This window comes from Coregonus clupeaformis, chromosome 36 (assembly GCF_020615455.1).
Source record: "Coregonus clupeaformis isolate EN_2021a chromosome 36, ASM2061545v1, whole genome shotgun sequence".
NCBI lineage: Eukaryota > Metazoa > Chordata > Actinopteri > Salmoniformes > Salmonidae > Coregonus > Coregonus clupeaformis.
In genome coordinates, this window is record NC_059227.1 from 19,149,049 (window position 1) to 19,170,170 (window position 21,122).

The window sequence follows — 21,122 nt, forward strand, 5'->3', positions numbered from 1 at the left end:
ATGCAGGACAAAAAGAAAAAACGGGGGAAAAGTGCAGTCGTTCCATTCAGGTCTCACTTCCATAGTTGGTTATCATATCTCACAGGGAACTTTGTGTTTGGGGCAGGACTGATTCAGATTATGTTCCGTGGGAGGCACAGGCAGCGTCAGCATGAGCAACTACAGAGCCAGGAGCGAAAACAAAAAAGTGGTCTGTCATCTGGGGGTCAATCACTTTACATAGTAACACAGCTCATTTTGTTACAGATTAAATTGCAGAAGACTAGTGGAAGAAAAAAAAAAATGCATACATACACTCGTTTCATCATGCCGTTTATGTAACCATTGCCTGCCCACATAAATCCACACACACACACACACCATACATACAGTACACACACGTATACACAGAGATGCACATGGACAGAATAGACCTCCACGTAGTGGGATGCTGTAATAAACTGGAACATGAATGAATTCCTGTCACATGATCAGTCCAAGGCGCTCCAGGATAGAGAATAATCTCCTATAGACTCCTCCCCTCTCCTCTCCCAATGCCTTCACTGGCATGATTATCTGTCCTCGACAGGCCCCAGGCGACCAGGCCCACACACAGCACAGGCAGACCACAGAGTGCTCCTCTACTGGACACTTGTCATCATGGGGAAGAATCGGGGAGGGAACTCGGCCTTCAGTACCCCATGACTCAAGTTCCAGTTCAGTGCCTGTCCGCCTGGCCTCGGGGCCTGTGCTATAGTATAAGGGATTGACGTCTACAATCATCTTTGTTATTTCTTTGATAAATAAAAGTGCCAATATTTGTAACATTCCCATCCCAGCCCCTTTGGAAAGACTGTTCTCTGTCTGATGAGAGCGACCGCCAGACAGTCAGACAGACCGCCAGTCAGTCAGCTAGTCAGTCAGACAGACCGCCAGTCAGTCAGACAGACCGCCAGTCAGTCAGACAGACCGCCAGTCAGTCAGACAGACCGCCAGTCAGTCAGACAGACCGCCAGACAGACCGCCAGACAGACCGCCAGTCAGTCAGACAGACCGCCAGTCAGTAAGTCAGTCAGTCAGTCAGTCAGTCAGTCAGTCAGTCAGTCAGTCAGACAGACCGCCAGTCAGTCAGTCAGACAGACCGCCAATCAGTCAGTCAGACAGACCGCCATTCAGTCAGACAGACCGCCAGTCAGTCAGACAGACAGACCGCCAGTCAGTCAGACAGACCGCCAGACAGTCAGTCAGTCAGTCACAGACCGCCAGTCAGTCAGTCAGACAGACCGCCAGTCAGTCAGTCAGTCAGACAGACCGCCAGTCAGTCAGTCAGTCAGACAGACCGCCAGTCAGTCAGTCAGTCAGACAGACCGCCAGTCAGTCAGTCAGTCAGTCAGACAGACCGCCAGTCAGTCAGTCAGACAGACCGCCAGTCAGTCAGTCAGTCAGTCAGACAGACCGCCAGTCAGTCAGTCAGTCAGACAGACCGCCAGTCAGTCAGTCAGTCAGACAGACTGCCAGTCAGTCAGACAGACAGTCAGTCAGACAGACTGCCAGTCAGTCAGACAGACCGCCAGTCAGTCAGACAGACCGCCAGTCAGTCAGACAGACCGCCAGTCAGTCAGACAGACCGCCAGTCAGTCAGACAGACCGCCAGTCAGTCAGTCAGACCGCCAGTCAGTCAGTCAGTCAGTCCGCCAGTCAGACAGACAGACCGCCAGTCAGTCAGACAGACCGCCAGTCAGACAGACAGACCGCCAGTCAGACAGACCGCCAGTCAGACAGACAGACAGACCGCCAGTCAGACAGACTGCCAGCCAGTCAGTCAGACCGCCAGTCAGACAGCCCATCTGGTTCCCACAGAAGGGACAGCAGAATGCAGAGGGAGTGGCCAGTGGAGATAGAGGGAAACAACATGTGCATCACACAAAAGGCCTCTTCAGGTCTCTCCTATCTTCTCTCATGGACTTGTCCTCCTCACACACACAGGTTACAAATGGGAAAATGGTCTGAGCTGTTCCAGTTGAACCTCCAAAGATATCCTCTCTTCTAGTAAGTCCTATGAATTAAAAACAACAAGATAAACAACCCTCAAATTAAAATTAAAGGACTAAAGTTTAACCTTGTTAAAGACTTTGATTTCGTGAAGATAACATTTTCCAAAACAAGCATCAGGTTCATTTTAGTAACAGTAGCTCACATGCATGTATTTTTGTGATCACTCCTATACCTTTAGCTGTTGCTGTAATTCACTGTTGAGTCTGGCCAAGACTGTGTTGGTTTCCTTGTTTCTTCTGATAGAGGCTTGAATTGCTTTTTTATCCTTACCAATAGACCTGTAAAAAGTATTCAAGAGATTTTCATTTCGTTGCTAATGTCAATTACAAACTTTAATGTATAATCAACAACCACAGACCAGTCACTATTCAGATTCCTTTGAAACCCCTGTTCCTACCTGGGAATGGATGGCAGTGTAGCGAGAACAGTGGCTATGACGTTAGACTTCGGGGGGAGGGCCTCATCCTGGAGTTCGTCCTCGGACTTCAGTCTCCGGCGGACAGGCTTGGGTGGGGGGGCCATGATGGACCCTTTGGCCTGACAGGGAAAAAACAAACATACTGTAGAAATCATCTGAACAAATCAGGACATTTAGGCCCCCAGTATTGGCATCATGGTCTCAGTAAGTCCACTACTTACAGAGTTCACAGTAGCTGCAGCTCTCTCTTCCTGGTTGTCAATCTTCACAGTTCTCAAAGGCCCAGCCCCTTCTGTAGACTTCTCTCCCTGTGAACGGAGCACACACAGTCTGTCTCTTTTCTTATCACAGAGCACAGCTGATAGAACAGGTTCTGTATTGTACTGTATGTCTGACTCACTGGCAGACTCTCTGGGTGCTTCTCCTCGTCGTCACTGGGCTGATCTGAGGCAGCGAATGCCTGGAACTGACTGAAGTCAGCGAAGTTGGGCTGCTCTGGGATCTGCTGGGGCGAGGTAGTGGAGTGAGCTGCCAGGCCCTCATCTGAGCGATGCCCACTATGTGGACCAGAGGTCTGGGGACAAAGGGGATAGGATAGACAGAGTTCAGACTTAACACTGCATGTTGAAAACAACCTTGAACTGGAGAGTACATGCTAAATGACTTTAAGTAGTCTGTGTAGAGTGAAGAGCGTACGAACAAGATAAAGACAAAGTGAGGAGATTTCAGCATTTCAATATGTACATTTCCTATAAAAGACTACCCAGAGGAGGCAACATCTCTTCTGCTATGAAATTGACTTATGTTTTGGCTTTCTACCTGCGTGGGTAGTGGTCTAGGAGGTATGGCTGGAGGGCAGGCCACGACTCCGGATTGCTGTGGCCCTGTGGGGTGAGCGGCAAAGTTTCTGTTCATGTCTAGCGAGGAGGAGCGGGAGTGGGAGGCGTTGGGTCTGGGAGGGGGTGGTGGGGGGGCAGCCACCACCTTTAGACCTTCAGGAGAGGTCCCAGAATTAGACCTACAACGCAGACAACACAGCTAGTGAGCTTAATGTTCAAAAGCTCTTCAATAAACAAAGCATCTATTATCGCCAGACATTGAGACCAACTTACCTTTGTCTTGTTACAACACTTGTAATTGGGTCTTGATCTGAAGTATATGAATCTGAACTGCTATAACCATCACCTTTAGGAGAGAAAATATGAGTATTGTATGTTAAACCATGCCTCAAGGAAATGCAATATAATTATGGTCACATGACATATTTTCTACAATAGATCTACCTACAAATTGCCACGGTCCTAAGTTCTTTATGATAATGACACATCCCTTGACACTTACCAGAGTTAGCAGTTACAAACTTCATAGAGGTGGCAAGCTTGGTTTCTTCAGAGAGCTCAGGTGGTTTAGCCATCAGAGGACTGGTAGGATGTGTGTGGTCTGCAGGAATGAGAAAGAAAAACAGTAAATTCCCTTAACAGTATTTTTTTTATTTTTTTTTAAGAAGAAGGTCCCTTCACTACTTCCCAGTAAAATTCTGGAGAGTTGCTAGTTGGAGTCTCAAAAGTGAACACTGCTTTAGAGGACAGAGCTCAGTGTATGTTTACGCGCTCTTATCATATGGGGAAACTATCTTACCACTTCCGGTTCTCTTCAGCTCCATCTCTTGCATATGGATCTTGCTTGGGGTCATGCGAATGGGAACAGGGTGGACAATAGCTGTATCCTGTAAGGACAAATGTGTCTTGTTTGATCATTAGCTCACAATAATAATGCCTTAAGGAATCTATCCATTCCCCTTCTGGCTGTAAAGATAACTATTTTCATACTGTCAGAACAGTTTATAAGGTTAGAAAAGGCTTATATGTGTGGCAATTATGCAGATGTAATAAACCAGAAGATATGGAAAATATGTTTCATACTGCTATAAATTATCAAATAGACCGGGACCTTGACTTGCCTAGTTAAATAAAGGTGAAATAAATAAATATATTGTAGAGCCCACAATGTCATATTCTTAATATGGGACAGAAAAAAAGTAGAGTATCCAATAAGCTAAGCAAGCAAAATCACATTGACACCGCTGTTGGGGCAGATTCAGTAGAATTAAGTACATGCACTCTAAGAGAGAGATCTCAAGGGGCCAAGGGTTAATATCATCATTAATACTGAAACAGGCAAACTAAGTGATTGACTTACAGGGTCAGCTGGTGCAATGTTAGAATCAAATTGGGTCAGAGTTTGTGAGCTGGAGGAGCGTTCACTAAAAGTCTCCCACTGCTAGAGAGACAGAGCAGAAATAAATCAGCACCACAGGCATTTCAATGGATCATCACACACAGGATGATTCCCCACCCAGTTACAAACCCCACTGCTCTCCCACAGGAGGGGTGATGAACTGCATTTATCATCACATATCATCCATTAGTAGTGAGGATGGGATGGATGTTGGCTGAAACCTGGTTAGTGATAACTAGCTAAACGGAAATGGAGCAAACTGACTTTGGGACTGATTGAGAATATCAACAATTGCAGCTTTCTGACAAAACAGCTACAGTATGTAAATTAAGTAAGTACTAAGTGGTGTTTCTCAGAAATGGATAAGAAAGGTACTGAATCAGGAAAGTCCTGCAAGAGGATAGGTACTAACACCTCACAATGGAAAGAGCCTTTTTGATCACTTAATTGAGAAGTCATTTACAAAATGCTGGAATGGCAAAAGTTCAACTATGTCCATTTCTACAGTGATAACATGGGGTGATGCTGTGTCCAACCTCGTTGCCCTGGTTGAGATCAGGCCAGGTCTGGTTGAGTGAGGGCATGGGGGACTTGTTGGGGGTCACCTCCACGGGGGAGCCCGAGTAGCCCACATCAGGGGCCTGGTCTGGAACCTCTAGAACATGGAACATTTATACCATCAGGATGACTGTTCCATTCAATCACACTTATTTCTCTCCGTGTTTCATAAATCAACTGTCTGCAGCAGATGGTCCCCCAGGCCAGATTTTGACAGATTCTGAATATATAGCAGTAGGAGAGTACGAGCTATTACCTGCTGAGTCATCCAAGTCAATAAGCTTTGGCATAAGACTCTCCGGCAGCTTTTCGGGAAGGTCATAGCCATTTTTCCTAGCAACAACCAGATGAAATGCAGCACAGAACTCATCCAGTGTCAACGCCCCGTCTTTATCAAAATCCGACAGCTCCCTGTAATGCAAAGAATGTGAGAAAAAATGTTTTATGTAAAAACCCACTCATGCATTGCAAACTGCTGGAATCCCTTGTGAACTCATTAACTGAGCAAGAGGTAGCCAAATTCATTCATTGAAGAGGAGTTATTGAAGGTTATATTTTCCATTCTTTAGTATTGCTTCCTGGATTAAAACTAATATAATTTCATCATTACCTTTGAATAACTTACCAAATGTGGGATAGTTCAAGAATAGGTAGCTTTGATTTTGTGAAAAACTCTTTTGCGGCAGAACCTGAAATATAGACAAAGGGGAAAAGGTCAGTTAGTGATAGGTCAATCACTGTAGTGTAACAGCCAGAGTCCCTGTAACCTTTAACAGGAACAAGTGTAAAAGGTGGTTCCAAACTAGGGTTGCAAAATTCCTGTAACTTTCCTTAAATTCCCTGGTTTGCCAGAAATCCTGGTTGGAAGATTCCTGATGTCCTGCTCATTCCCTGCAGATTCCAAGAATCCTCCAACCAGGATTTATGGAAAACCTGGGAATGTTGGGAAAGTTACAACCCTATTTCAGACAAAGCTCACTCTACTTACCAGGAATGAAACCGTTGAGGTCGGGCTGGATGGTCTTGAACTGATTGATGTAATACTGTCTCTGCTCATCTGTGATTTTCCAGGGGTCGTCATAACCACTACTGGACTGTCTTTGGATTTCATTGGCTGTAGCAACAGACGCAACCGTTCGTATCGAAGAGTTCTCCTAAAGGCAGCCAAGTGAAACATTTAGAGGAAAATAACAGATTGAAACAATCCTTTGGAAGAGTTGTGATAGTACTAATAGGCAATGAATACACAGACTGTGGGACAATGGGAAATAAACAGAAGAGTAGCAGAAGAGGGTTTGCAAGTGTTCGTTTTCAAATACCTCAACCCACTTACAGTGAATCTTGCTTGTTTGGACACAGAACTGTTCCTGATTTATTGCAGTGAAATATGTATTTTTATGAGGGGGAAACTGAAGCCATCAAAATAGAGCATCTAGTGAAGTAGGCTAGACAAGAAGTTAAGCTAAAGCTCCATCTCTGCCTTTAAGCCATTACGTGAGAGAGATGACAGGTCCATGGAAGCATTTGCTGCACTACCTGGACCGGCGAGAGATGCATTGGTGGCAGTGTGCTGGAGGGGGGATGAGTATCTTTCAAACTGACCCAGCTTTCCTGAACGGGGGGAGGTGAGTGGGCAGACCACATCCCATCACCTGCCACCACAGGTCCTATGGAGAGAGGATAGTTACACAGCCTCAGACAGGGCAATTAGATTACACAAAGATCTTTCTAGCTACAGCAGAGAGCATACTCAAGAACAGTTGAAGGACTACAGAGACACTTACAGTGCCGTGAAAAAGTATTTGCCCCCTTTCTGATTTTCTCTATTTTTGATACTGAATGTTATCAGATCTTCAACCAAAACCTAATATTAGATAAAGGGAACTTGTTTACAAATAACAAAATTGATACTTATTTGATTTATTTCATTAAAAAATTAGTTCTGCAACACCTAATTCCCCTGTGTGAAAAAGTAATTGCCCCCTTACACTCAATAACTAGTTGTGCCACCTTTAGTGCCAATGACTGCAACAAAATGCTTCCTGTAGTTGTTGATCAGTCTCCCACATTGCTGTGGAGGAATTTTGGCCCACTCTTGCATGCAGAACTGCTTTAACTCAGCAACATTTGTGGGTTTTCAAGCATGAACTGCTCATTTCAAGTCCTGCAACAACATCTCAATTGGGATTAGGTCTGGACTTTGACTAGGCCATTCCAAAACTTCAGATGTGTTGCTTTTTAACCATTTTCATGTAGACTTGATTGTGTGTTTTGGATCATTGTCTTGCTGAATGACACAGTTGCGCTTCAGCTCACAGACGGATGGCCTGTCATTCTCCTGTACAATTCCCTGATACAGAGCAGAATTTATGGTTCCTTCTATTAAGGCAAGTTGTCCAGGTCCTGAGGCAGCAAAGCATCCCCAAACCATCACACTACCACCACGCTTGACCGTTGGTATGAGGTTCTTACTGTGGAATGAAGTGTTTGGTTTTCACCAGACATAATGGGAACCATCTGATCCAAAAAGTTGACTTAAGTTTGCCAAAAAGCACCTGGAAGCACCTGGATGATCATCAAGACTCTTGGAAGAATGTTCTATGGACCGAAGAGTCAAAAGTATAACTTTTTGGACAACTTTGTTTATGAAATAAATGAAATAAGTACATAATTGTTGTGTTATTTGTTCACTCAGGTTCCCTTTATCTAATATTAGGCTTTGGTTGAAGATCTGATAACATTTAGTATCAAAAATATGCAAAAGTCTGGTTCGAGTCCAGGCTCTGTCGCAGCCGGCCGCAACCGGCCGCAACCGGGAGACCCATGGGGTGGCGCACAATTGGCCCAGCGTCGTCCAGGTTAGGGGAGGGTTTGGCCAGCAGGGATGTTCTTGTCCCATCGCACACTAGCGACTCCTTTGGCGGGCTGGGCGCAGTGCACGCTGACACGGCCGCCAGGTGTACGGTGTTTCCTCCGACACATTGGTGCGGCTGGCTACTGGGTTAAGCGGGCATTGTGTCAAGAAGCAGTGCGGCTCGGTTTGGTTGTGTTTCGGAGGACGCACGGCTCTCGACCTTCACCTCTCCCATGTCTGTACAGCGATGGGACAAGACTAACTACCAATTGGATACCACGAAATTGGGGAGAAAAATGATAAAATATCAATATAAAAACAATATGCAAAAGTAGCTACAATTAGAAAGGGGGCAAATACTTTTTCACGGCACTGTATGACATCAACATCATTGTCAGGAAACAAAACATTTATGTTTATTGGCTGAACCTCTCATTTATTTAAGACATGCCATAGTTGCAGGATGGTGAAAGTCAATAAGATGCATTATTGGACATCTCCAACTGAAACATTGCCAGATTGTCATCTTCGCAGAGGATACAGTTTGCAGAGTAGTGTGTACCTGATTGTGCTTCTCTGAAAGGTGTCCAGACAGCACCTGCCACCACCACAGGAGGTCTCTCTACGTTCCCCCCGCTGGCCTGCCGTTTGTGCTTCCTCCAGGCATGGGGCGAGGTGGGAGGGGACTGGTTGGGAGACACCACTGGAGAAGTGGTGTCGGGCTGCAGAGAGGGGTAAATAACATTAGATAGACATACAATGTTTAATCAAAGTTAGATCTGTCAGAGTTACAGTACTACTCTTTAAAAAATGATATAATACAAATTGTTTTGCATCAAATGCATTTCTCCACCAGAGATCTGTTGATAAGATAAATGTTTCTTTCCTTGCCTTTGCCAACATGTAGGCTTTCAGCACTATAAAAATAACAGCTCTTATTGGGCATGATATCTAGCCTACATCTCCAGAGGGGAAGAATTATTATGACTGACCTGTGGTTCTACTGTGGGCACACAGGGCTGGATGACCTCGTGGGCAGACAGCTTCTTGACCTGCCCTCGGCCCGGGGGTCGTGGAATCACACCCTGGTAAGGCCCCTGGTTCTCCAAGTCGGGGTACATGGCTGTGTGTCTGGCCTCCTGCTCATTTTTGGCCACAACAAAGCGAGGCAGAGGCAAGTCCTTGACTGTGGATGAGAAACACTATTAGATAACAGCACTGCCTCAAATCCCCTCCAGCTAGTTGTCTTGACTATGGGCTTGAATGGTCCGTTGTTGTAGTCTAGCATGGCTTATCACAACAAAAGTGTTGATATTGATAACCACATTTGTTTTTTAGCTGCATTATTAACCAGATCAAGTTAAGTGTTAGTAAACTGACTTAACGTACAGTACCAGTCAAAAGTTTGGACACACCTACTCATTCAAGGATTTTTCTTTATTTTTACTATTTTCTACATTGTAGAATAATGGTGAAGACATCAAAACTATGAAATAACACATATGGAATCATGTAGTAAGCAAAAAAGTTAAACAAATCCAAATATATTTTATATTTGAGAATCTTCAAAGTAGCCACCCTTTGCCTTTATGACAGCTTTGCACACTCTTGGCATTCTCTCAACCAGCTTCATGAGGAATGCTTTTCCAACAGTCTTGAAGGAGTTCCCATATATGCTGAGCACTTGTTGGCTGCTTTTCCTTCACTCTGCAGTCAAACTCATCCCAAACCATCTCAATTGAAAGTGGGTTAAGGTGGTGGGTTAAAGGAAAGAAAGACCACTACATTGTTTAGAAAAAGAGACGCCTCCTTAATACTAAAAGACTGTTTTGTCAAATGTGTGTGTGTGTGTGGGGGGGTTAAAACAATTTTATATACAAAAATATTCATGTTCTGGGCAACTTTGAGTCTTTTCCTCCAATCTCACTGGCCCAGCATCCCGTTTGGGTTGTGCAATTTCCTGTTGACTTAAGTCTCTATTCTTCTCCTGTATCTTAAACCCTACAGGGATGCCTTTATTTCCTGCAAACTCACACTAATGCTCTACCTCTGATCCATCCATATCTTTGCATCCTGTTGCTTATTAATAGACTCAGATATGAGACTTGGGTGACTCGCATAACTGATGCACGTATCCTCCATGTTTTGACAGTATATTATGCATTTAAAAACAGCTCATCTCTAGGGAGAAAATTCAGTTCAATACCTAAACACACCTCATTTGTATTTAAGGCCAATTCTAAGATAAAAAAACAGAAAACTTGAGCGTGCATAACTATTTACCCCCCCAAAGTCAATATGTTGTAGAGCCACCTTTTGCAGCAATTACAGCTGCAAGTCTCTTGGGGTATGTCTCTATAAGCTTGGCACTTCTAGCCACTGGGATTTTTGCCCATTCTTCAAGGCAAAACTGCTCCAGCTCCTTCAAGTTGGATGGGTTCTGCTGGTGTACAGCAATCTTTAAGTCATACCACAGATTCTCAATTGGATTGAGGTCTGGGCTTTGACTAGGCCATTCCAAGACATTTAAATGTTTCCTTTTAAACCACTCAAGTGTTGCTTTAGCAGTATGCTTAGGGTCATTGTCCTGCTGGAAGGTGAACCTCCGTCCCAGTCTCAAATCTCTGGAAGACTGAAACAGGTTTCCCTCATGAATTTCCCTGTATTTAGCGCCATCCATCATTCCTTCAATTCTGACCAGTTTCCCAGTCCCTGCCAATGAAAAACATCCCCACAGCATGATGCTGCCACCACCATGCTTCACTGTGGGGATGGTGTTCTCGGGGTGATGAGAGGTGTTGGGTTTGCGCCAGACATAGCGTTTTCCTTGATGACCAAAAAGCTCAATTTTAGTCTCATCTGACCAGAGTACCTTCTTCCATATGGTTGGGGAGTCTCCCACACGCCTTTTGGCAAACACCAAAAATGCCAATTTTTTTCTCTAAGCAATGGCTTTTTTTCTGGCCACTCGTCCGTAAAGCCCAGCTCTGTGGCGTGTACAGCTTAAAGTGGTCCTATGGACAGATACTCCAATCTCCGCTGTGGAGCTTTGCAGCTCCTTCAGGGTTATCTTTGGTCTCTTTGTTGCCTCTCTGATTAATGCCCTCCTTGCCTGGTCTGTGAGATTTGGTGGGCGGCCCTCTCTTGGCAGGTTTGTTGTGGTGTAATTTCTTTCATTTTTTTTATAATGGATTTAATGGTGCTCTGTGGGATGTTCAAAGTTTCAGATATTTTTTTATAACGCAACCCTGATCTGTACTTCTACACAGCTTTGTCCCTGACCTGTTTGGAGAGCTCCTTGGTTTTCATGGTGCCGCTTGCTTGGTGGTGCCCCTTGCTTAGTGGTGTTGCAGACTCTGGGGCCTTTCAGAACAGGTGTACAGTGGAGAGAACAAGTATTTGATACACTGCCGATTTTGCAGGTTTTCCTACTTACAAAGCATGTAGAGGTCTGTAATTTTTATCATAGGTACACTTCAACTGTGAGAGACGGAATCTAAAACAAAAATCCAGAAAATCACATTGTATGAATTTTAAGTAATTAATTTGCATTTTATTGCATGACATAAGTATGTGATACATCAGAAAAGCAGAACTTAATATTTGGTACAGAAACCTTTGTTTGCAATTACAGAGATCATACGTTTCCTGTAGGTCTTGACCAGGTTTGCACACACTGCAGCAGGCATTTTGGCCCACTCCTCCATACAGACCTTCTCCAGATCCTTCAGGTTTCGGGGCTGTCGCTGGGCAATACAGACTTTCAGCTCCCTCCAAAGATTTTCTATTGGGTTCAGGTCTGGTGACTGGCTAGGCCACTCCAGGACCTTGAGATGCTTCTCACGGAGCCACTCCTTAGTTGCCCTGGCTGTGTGTTTCGGGTCGTTGTCATGCTGGAAGACCCAGCCACGACCCATCTTCAATGCTCTTACTGAGGGAAGGAGGTTGTTGGCCAAGATCTCGCGATACATGGCCCCATCCATCCTCCCCTCAATACGGTGCAGTCGTCCTGTCCCCTTTGCAGAAAAGCATCCCCAAAGAATGATGTTTCCACCTCCATGCTTCACGGTTGGGATGGTGTTCTTGGGGTTGTACTCATCCTTCTTCTTCCTCCAAACACGGCGAGTGGAGTATAGACCAAAAAGCTATTTTTTTGTCTCATCAGACCACATGACCTTCTCCCATTCCTCCTCTGGATCATCCAGATGGTCATTGGCAAACTTCAGACGGGCCTGGACATGCGCTGGCTTGAGCAGGGGGACCTTGCGTGCGCTGCAGGATTTTAATCCATGACGGCGTAGTGTGTTACTAATGGTTTTCTTTGAGACTGTGGTCCCAGCTCTCTTCAGGTCATTGACCAGGTCCTGCCGTGTAGTTCTGGGCTGATCCCTCACCTTCCTCATGATCATTGATGCCCCACGAGGTGAGATCTTGCATGGAGCCCCAGACCAAGGGTGATTGACCGTCATCTTGAACTTCTTCCATTTTCTAATAATTGCACAAACAGTTGTTGCCTTCTCACCAAGCTGCTTGCCTATTGTCCTGTAGCCCATCCCAGCCTTGTGCAGGTCTACAATTTTATCCCTGATGTCCTTACACAGCTCTCTGGTCTTGGCCATTGTGGAGAGGTTGGAGTCTGTTTGATTGAGTGTGTGGACAGGTGTCTTTTATACAGGTAACGAGTTCAAACAGGTGCAGTTAATACAGGTAATGAGTGGAGAACAGGAGGGCTTCTTAAAGAAAACCTAACAGGTTTGTGAGAGCCGGAATTTTTACTGGTTGGTAGGTGATCAAATACTTATGTCATGCAATAAAATGCAAATTAATTACTTAAAAATCATACAATGTGATTTTCTGGATTTTTGTTTTAGATTCCATCTCTCACAGTTGAAGTGTACCTATGATAAAAATTACAGACCTCTACATGCTTTGTAAGTAGGAAAACCTGCAAAATCGGCAGTGTATCAAATACTTGTTCTCCCCACTGTATATATACACTGAGATCATGTGACACTTAAAGTCCACCTGTGTGCAATCTAACTAATTATGTGACTTCTGAAGGTAATTGGTTGCACCAGATCTTATTTAGGTGCTTCATAGCAAAGGGGGTGAATACATATGCACGCACCACTTTTCCGTTATTTGTTTTTTTGAAACAAATTATTTTCATTTCACTTCACCAATTTGGACTATTTTGTGTATGTCCATTACATGAAATCCAAATAAAAATCCATTTAAATTACAGGTTGTAATGCAACAAAATAGGAAAAACGCCAAGGGGGATGTAGTTTGGAAAATAAATAAATGTGACTCTGGATGACAACATAAGGATATTTGTTTCCAACATTGGGGCTGTTTTCCTAAAGAAGTTAAATCTGCTTGGTGTTTTGTTTCCTTGCCACGATACTAACGAGTATCACAACACTTGTATTGTCTTGGCCCTACTATGTGTCCATTGATTCAAAATGGGAAAGGGGATACCTAGTCAGTTGCACAACTGAATGCATTCAACCGAAATGCGTCTTCCGCATTTAACCAACCCCAAATCAGGGAAGAAGTTGGTAAGTAAACCGTGAGCTGTGAAGGAGGTCGACACATTATTTGTTGTAGGTAAATGATTGGTTCTTTCATACTCTTTTATCTGAACAGATAATACAATCAGGAATGCATAGTGATGGGGAAACGAATGTGAAGCATTGAGGCTTTCCTGACAGTTGTGTAGGTTCGTTACACGAGGCTTTGATCAACACTGTGTAACATTTCACTAGTCAATGAGAGAAGTGAAAAATTATTCCTTAGTTGTTAATTTTCTCGAAATGTAAAGGAAAGGCACAACCTAGATTTGAGCCAATCTTTTATGTAGTTGAACATGTTAGTACTCCAACCTCGTGAAAGCGACAAACTGACACGTTTTAATTTTCGTCAAACACAACTTTATATCGAAGGACTGCCTTTGAGTCAGGGTTGCCAGGTTTAGCAAAAATGTCTAGCCCAAGACATTTTCCATCAATGGATTTCGATGTAACTTGTTTTGACTGCTATGATTAAGCAATAAGGCCCGAGAAGGTGTGGTATCTGGCCAATATACCACGGCTAAGGGCTGTTCGTTGGGACATAGCCCTTAGCCGTGGTATATTGGCCATATACCACAAAGACCAGCCCTTAGCCGTGGTATATTGGCCATATACCACAAAGACCAGCACTTAACCGTGGTAACCGTGGTACCAGCCCTTAACCGGGAGACCCATGGGGAGGCGCACAATTGGCCCAGCGTCGTCCAGGGTAAGGGAGGGAATGGCCGGCAGGGATGTAGCTCAGTTGGTAGAGCATGGCGTTTGCAACGCCAGGGTTGTGGGTTCGATTCCCACGGGGGGCCAGTATGAAAAATAATGTATGCACTCACTAACTGTAAGTCGCTCTGGATAAGAGCATCTGCTAAATGACTAAAATGTAAATGTAAGTGTAGGCTATCCTTATTCCATCTTTGAAGTTATGCAAACAGCTATGCTCTTGCAACGTTTGAAGACAAATAAATGTCATTGTAAAGAACACATGACTATGCTACTGTCCCTTCAATATCGTCAGGTTGATTTTAACTGAAACCGCACCAAAGGCAAACAAAGATTTAAACATTGTCCAGTGCTATACTCTGCCTCATATTTTAGGGGTCCATTTCTAATAGATGGAGAATTCTAGACATATTTACTCACCAGAATTTAGGCTCTCTACCCGGAGAGGCAGTCCAGACTGGGCTACAGCGATGAGTTTCAGTGCAATGTAAAACTGGCTTCTTCCAAAATGGCCCAGGCGAGTGGCTCCACAGAGCTCTGTTATCTGAGACAAAGTATTATCAACATACAGTTGAAGTCGGAAGTTTACATACACCTTACCCAAATACATTTAAACTCAGTTTTTCACAATTACTGACATTTAATCCTAGTAAAAATTCCCTGTCTTAGATCAGTTAGGATCACCACTTTATTTTATGAACATGAAATGTCAGAATAATAGTAGAGAGAATGATTTATTTCAGCTTTTATTTATTTCATCAGAAGTTTGCATACACTCAATTAGTATTTGGTAGCATTGCCTTTAAATTGTTTAACTTGGGTCAAACGTTTCGGGTAGCCTTCTACAAGCTTCCCACAATAAGTTGGGTGAATTTTGGCCCATTCCTCCTGACAGAGCTGGTGTAACGGCCACTCCAATACCTTTACTTTGTTATCCTTAAGCCATTTTGCCACAACTTTGGAAGTATGCTTGGGCTCATTGTCCATTTTGAAGACCAATTTGCGACCAAGCTTTAACTTCCTGACTGATGTCTTGAGATGTTGCTTCAATATATCCACATCATTTTCCTTCCCCTGATGCCATCTATTTTGTGAAGTGCACCAGTCCCTCCTGCAGCAAAGCACCCCCACAGCATGATGCTGCCACCCCCGTGCTTCACGGTTGGGATGGTGTTCTTCGGCTTGCAAGCAACCCCCCTTTTCCTCCAAACATAACGATGGTCATTATGGCCAAACAGTTCTATTTTTGTTTCATCAGATCAGAGGACATTTCTCCAAAAAGTACGATCTTTGTCCCCATGTGCAGTTGCAAACCATAGTCTGGCTTTTTTATGGCGGTTTTGGAGCAGTGGCTTCTTCCTTGCTGAGCGGCCTTTCAGGTTATGTCGATATAGGACTCGTTTTACTGTGGATATAGATACTTTTGTACCGGTTTCCTCCAGCATCTTCACAAGGTCCTTTGCTGTTGTTCTGGGATTGATTTGCACTTTTCACACCAACGTACGTTCATCTCTAGGAGACAGAACGCGTCTCCTTCCTGAGCGGTATGACGGCTGCGTGGTCCCATGGTGTTTATACTTGCGTACTATTGTTTGTACAGATGAACATGGTACCTTCAGGCGTTTGGAAATTGCTCCCAAGGATGAACCAGACTTGTGGAGGGCTACAATCTTTTTTCGGAGGTCTTGGCTGATTTCTTTTGATTTTCCCATGATGTCAAGCAAAGAGGCACTGAGTTTGAAGGTAGGCCTTTAAATACATCCACAGGTACACCTCCAATTGACTCAAATTATGTCAATTAGCCTATCAGAAGCTTCTAAAGCTATGACATAATTTTCTGGAATTTTCCAAGCTGTTTAAAAGGCACAGTCAACTTAGTGTATGTAAACTTCTGACCCACTGGAATTGTGATACAGTGAATTATAAGTGAAATAATCTGTCTGTAAACAACAGTTGGAAAAATGACTTGTGTCATGCACAAAGTAGATGTCCTAACCGACTTGCTAAAACTATAGTTTGTTAACAAGAAATGTGTGGAGTGGTTGAAAAACAAGTTTTAATGACTCCAGCCTAAGTGTATGTAAACTTTCGACTTCAACTGTAGAGCAATATAAACTCATTCTGTTAATGCACTACTGTTTTGTGCCAAATAGTTTATAATGGGGGAGAATGTTGCAGTCTCTCACAGAGAAAGTTCCAAGGACGTTGCTTCCTAACACAGGAAGAAAGCTGTTGCTTTGTGTGCTTACTGAGCAATGTGACTTGTGTCTGCACAAAACGGCCTGTCATTTCTAAAAGGGACATGCACGATCTGAATCTGGAGAGGTATATGACTTTACCATTGCGGTGCTATAAGGTAAGACCAAGGTTGGTAAGAAATTATGTTACAAGCCTAGGCCTAGTGAGTCAGCATCATTTCAATGGGAAATAGGCTGTCAAACTGACCCAGGAAACATTTCACATCTTAGATATGGATCATGTATAAAGCCTATTCTTCAGTATACTAAACATCCATAGCAGAAACTATTAGTCTTGTGTTTCTGAAGGAGGAAGAAATCATGGCCCACAAAATAGCAAAGACACAGTAAATGTTTAAAACAAAAGTGTGAGTCAGAAATACAGACCCCTTCCTATCACATGAATTCTATACACCAGGACAAGTGGCTTAGGAATTAGACTGAGCTTGTCAATAACTGACACTTTGAATGAAAGACAGCCCAGCAATCCTTCAACTGTGACAGTAATGTTGATGTTAGCCCACAAATGGATAAATTGATAATAGCACGAATATACAAAGAAATAGGCAAGCTGAACATTCCTATGTTCAAGTAACTCAGTCTGTGCTACAATGCACATTATACGGACTTCACATCTTGGATTTGATAAATCATTCAAATGAGCACTTTTGACTTTTGGATAGGTCATTATCAATAAACCGTCACAATAAGGTGCAGCATGTTCGATTTGCCTGCTGGGGGGCAAGGAGACCCCCGGCTCAGATAAAACCATTGACAACAGCGTGCCGTTTTCAAGGGATTGTTCAATAAATGTTAACTATTTGGTTGTAATATAATCACCTCTTGAAGAGCATAGTCAGAATTACACATTTCATATTATTCCATGCAAAACAAATACGCACATTTATCTCTAGCCCAAGATGTACTCTTAAGGAGCCTACCGTTATTCCTTAAGGTCCAAGGACCTTATATGATATTTTCAGAGGTAGACTGGCTCTGGCAGCCAAAACAGCCAAATACTCCACCTAAACATGAATCGATTCTCAATTGCGATACGGTTCTAGAAACATAAATCCCTTTACTTTTATATCACACCAAAATAATTTCACAAATGTTTTAACCGGCTTTATCACAGTTGCAGCTGACAGTATTTTTCAGTGACTACAAATTAGAGGCCTTCTTCTGTTACACACAGGTGTTAGGAGCCTGCTAGATAGCTAATTAGCACAGGTGGTCCCTGTCTTCCGTAAACACGCGTTGTAACATGGAGATATGGCAGTGTGGGAACACTAACCCTATAAAAAAGGTGTGTATGAATTTAACCTTTCCTTTATTATTATTTCTCGCTGATATTAAAGATACCGTACCGCAAGTGACGCATATTAATGTTCAGCCCAAACTTCTGGGCTCTTAACATTTAGCTACATACCAAATTGATAGGCTACCCTCACTTATCTGAAAATACATGATCAATGGATGTTTACTGATCATGATTAAGCATGCAGTTACTTGCTGATTAACTCTGATAGAGCAAAACATTTGGAATAATCGTAAATGTGTATTTCTACGTTCTTCAATAGGTGATATTAAAACCAAATAGTTCAAACATTTATTTAACAATCCCTTGAAAACGACACATAGTTGTCGTTTATAACGATGTTGGGGGCCGCCTTGCCCCCCAGCAGCCCAATCGAACGCTCTACACTGTATTATGTTTTATTGATAAGGACCTATAGAAACAAGGTGATACAAATAAGATTGTGTCCGTATAATATGGACAATATTATTGTAAACTTTGTATCCAGTCCAGCAAGCAACAAAGTATCAAATGCACAAGGAAGGAAGTAGGCTATCGACTGTTAACTGACAGCTAGGTAGCTAATTATTCAAATGTTAAGACTATCAAGCATAAAGATAGTTAGAAGAACATTGAAAATAAATATGGTGTTGAATATCTATTGACATCAGTTTGCCCATGTAGAAAGTGTAATGCTAGCAACTTGCTAACTTCCTTCTGGGAAGCATACTTGGCTAGCAGTTAGCCAGCTGCAAAGCTCCTTTTCACTTTGCTAACTGGCTAACGTTAGTAAAAGGTGTCTTGTCACGTTCACCAGTCAACAAGCACGCTACATACAACATGTATCTATCACATTTTACAGATTGATACATTAGCTAGCTTAATTTAGGTAGCCTAAGTTACCTGCAGGACAACCTCACTGGGTAGTTGGGCCGCCCGGAAAAGGTCAAGAACTTTGCCGTTGGAAGCCACTTTCTTGGTGTTGTCCGTATCGCAATAAACGAACAAATCAGAGTAATACTTCTGCTCCACATCAGTTAATGTTAAACTTTCCATTATGGCATCAAAAGTACACTATCAGCAGACTAATTGGCTGTTTTGTTATCCTTACTTGTGAGAACTGGACTCAAAAAAGGCGAGAGAGGAGCGACGTTGCTGGTTAGCTTTGCTAGTTTCTCAGCTTAGCTAAGTGTTACTGTAGTTAGCTAGCTATGGCAAGAATGGGTCTTCGTGAATGTCCTCAGAAACCAGCCTAGTAGCAATATTACGTACCGACTAATTAGAACAATGATTTATTATTTCGGATAATTATTAATGTATCAATCAATACAATTATACTAAATAATGACTGGCGTTAATACCAACGTTAGCTAAACAAGCTAGCTACAGGCTATTAGCTAGCTGTCTAGCCAGGTAGGTAGCTTAACTAACAACGTTAGACTCAAGTCAGCAGTGCCAGTAGTAAACTTCCCGAGACTGGACGTCGGTATTGAACAGAAAATCAAACGGAATTCGAGTTATTCTGGTTCTATTCCATTGCCGTATGTTGCTTCAATCAATTTTGAATCCTTCTTAATGATGTTAGAAGTAAAGTTTCAGGGTCTTTTGGCTCTTTCCTCCATCAGCCAGAGCCGCCATTCCTATGCCCCGTGATGTCATCGTACAGACAGTGAGAGTCAGCGCGTGTCTGCATGGCAGGGGGGACTAACCGTGTCCCGGATGTCAACCATAGAAATAGAATGAATAGAACGGGGCTCCCCAATCACTTCAATGGCCTTTTCTCATTTGAAAAAGTCCATCCTTCGCCGTCTGTCCTTCGCCCTGTCTCCTCCGTCCTCTCTCCTCCGTGACCCGGAAACCGATAAGTGTTGTGGTCGAGGAGTTGTTTCAATTCGTTTGTAGGCAAACCGAAGACGGTCCTCCCCTCCTCGATAGTCTCCTTTTGTCGAGGAAGCAGAATCGTATTCTACCGGAGTCCTGCCACACCCCCTTTGAATCAGTTATTGTTTTCTCGAAGGAATGCATGCAAACATTTAAAAACGATATGTTACTTATCCTTTTGTCTAGAAAATGTATTGCACAACTAGCTACATTTATTTTTTATGACTTTATACATTTATTTTGGGGTTCCACCCTCTAAACGTTATTTGCCTGATGACACGCGTTGGAGAAGGAGAGTCTCATTTCATACAAGTACATTTTCGTCCACTTTCCCCTCTCCTGGCTGCCTCTCCTTTTCTCAATTGGTTTGCTTAACTCCTGCGTCCACTCTAGTCTCCTTTTGAAAAGGGTCAAAGGTAATCGAGGAAAGGCAGCGAGGAGAGGGAAAGTGGACAAAAATGTGCTTGTATGAAATGATACTCTCCTTCTTCAATCATGAGGGTGGAAACAAACCCAAAATAAATGTATAAAGTGGTCCCTTCACACAGACAGTGTGGTGAAGAAGGCGCATCAGTGCATCTTCAACCTCAGAAGGCTGAAGAACTTGACTTGACCCCCAAGACCCTCACGAACTTCTACCAACGCACGATTGAGAGTATCCTGTCATCGGGTTGTACCAGCGCCTGGTACGGCAACTGCACCATCCACAACCGCAGGGCTCTCCAGAGGGTGGTGCGGTCAGCCCAACACATCATCGGGGGCACACTGCCTGCCCTCCAGGACATCTACAGCACCCGGTGTCACAGGAAGGCCAAGAAGATCATCAAGGACCCCAGCCACCCGGGCCACGGCCTACCATCTAGAAGCCGGAGACAGTACAGGTGCATCAAAGACTGATAAACAGCTTCTATCTCCAGGCCTTCAGACTATTAAACAGTCACCACTAGCCGGCCTCTGCCCAGTACCCTACCTTGAACCTCAGACACTGTCATTACCTGGCTACCACCCGGTACTCAGCATTAAGGAGATATATTGGGGGTAAGGCCCTGCGATAGACTAGAGTCCTGTCCAAGGGCTATACTTGTACATCAAGCTGCATCGCGCTACAGAAACAGCAGATAGGCTCCTGCCCTATGAGCCGTTTCAGGTTTGCACAAGCCAAGGCTTGTGCAAGGCTACTTGCACCCGGTACTCTACCCTGCACCTTAGAGACCGCTGCCCTATGTATATAGAGTCATTGAACACTGGTCACTTTAAAATGTTTACATACTGTTTTACCCACTTTACATGCATACAGTGTGGGAAAAAAGTATTT

General features: G+C 43.6%; 1 protein-coding gene across 4 annotated transcripts; it reads right to left on the reverse strand.

The window, feature by feature from the left end:
* Positions 1 to 1,752: 1,752 nt before the first annotated feature.
* LOC121552572 (ralBP1-associated Eps domain-containing protein 1) lies at positions 1,753 to 19,762 on the reverse strand. Of its 4 annotated transcripts, none has more exons than XM_041865528.2 (19): positions 18,830 to 19,762; positions 14,813 to 14,936; positions 9,095 to 9,288; positions 8,665 to 8,824; positions 6,785 to 6,915; positions 6,237 to 6,402; positions 5,874 to 5,937; positions 5,505 to 5,659; positions 5,227 to 5,345; positions 4,652 to 4,729; positions 4,091 to 4,178; positions 3,794 to 3,892; positions 3,565 to 3,637; positions 3,272 to 3,470; positions 2,853 to 3,026; positions 2,674 to 2,760; positions 2,432 to 2,571; positions 2,207 to 2,312; positions 1,753 to 2,035 (listed from the first exon to the last, which is right to left on the reverse strand). In XM_041865528.2, the coding sequence occupies exons 1-19, from the start codon at positions 18,980 to 18,982 to the stop codon at positions 1,967 to 1,969; spliced, it is 2,379 nt and encodes a 792-aa protein (XP_041721462.2). In that variant the 5' UTR covers positions 18,983 to 19,762; the 3' UTR covers positions 1,753 to 1,966. The 4 variants fall into 4 exon arrangements, with proteins under 4 accessions (XP_041721462.2, XP_041721461.2, XP_041721463.2 ...); XM_041865527.2 differs by having other exon boundaries at positions 4,652 to 4,732; XM_041865529.2 differs by having other exon boundaries at positions 4,652 to 4,732; positions 6,851 to 6,915; positions 18,830 to 19,761.
* Between the last annotated feature and the right edge of the window lie 1,360 nt (positions 19,763 to 21,122).

Bases quoted from the DNA above. Each gene is read 5' to 3' on its own strand.
- LOC121552572 (XM_041865527.2), bottom strand. From the start codon at position 18,982: ATGGAAAGTTTAACATTAACTGATGTGGAGCAGAAGTATTACTCTGAT. The intron at 14,937-18,829 runs GTAACTTAGGCT...ACTTTGTCTCAG, and splicing joins CCAGTGAGGTTGTCCTGCAG to ATAACAGAGCTCTGTGGAGC. The intron at 3,471-3,564 runs GTAAGTTGGTCT...TCTGCGTTGTAG, and splicing joins AGTGTTGTAACAAGACAAAG to GTCTAATTCTGGGACCTCTC.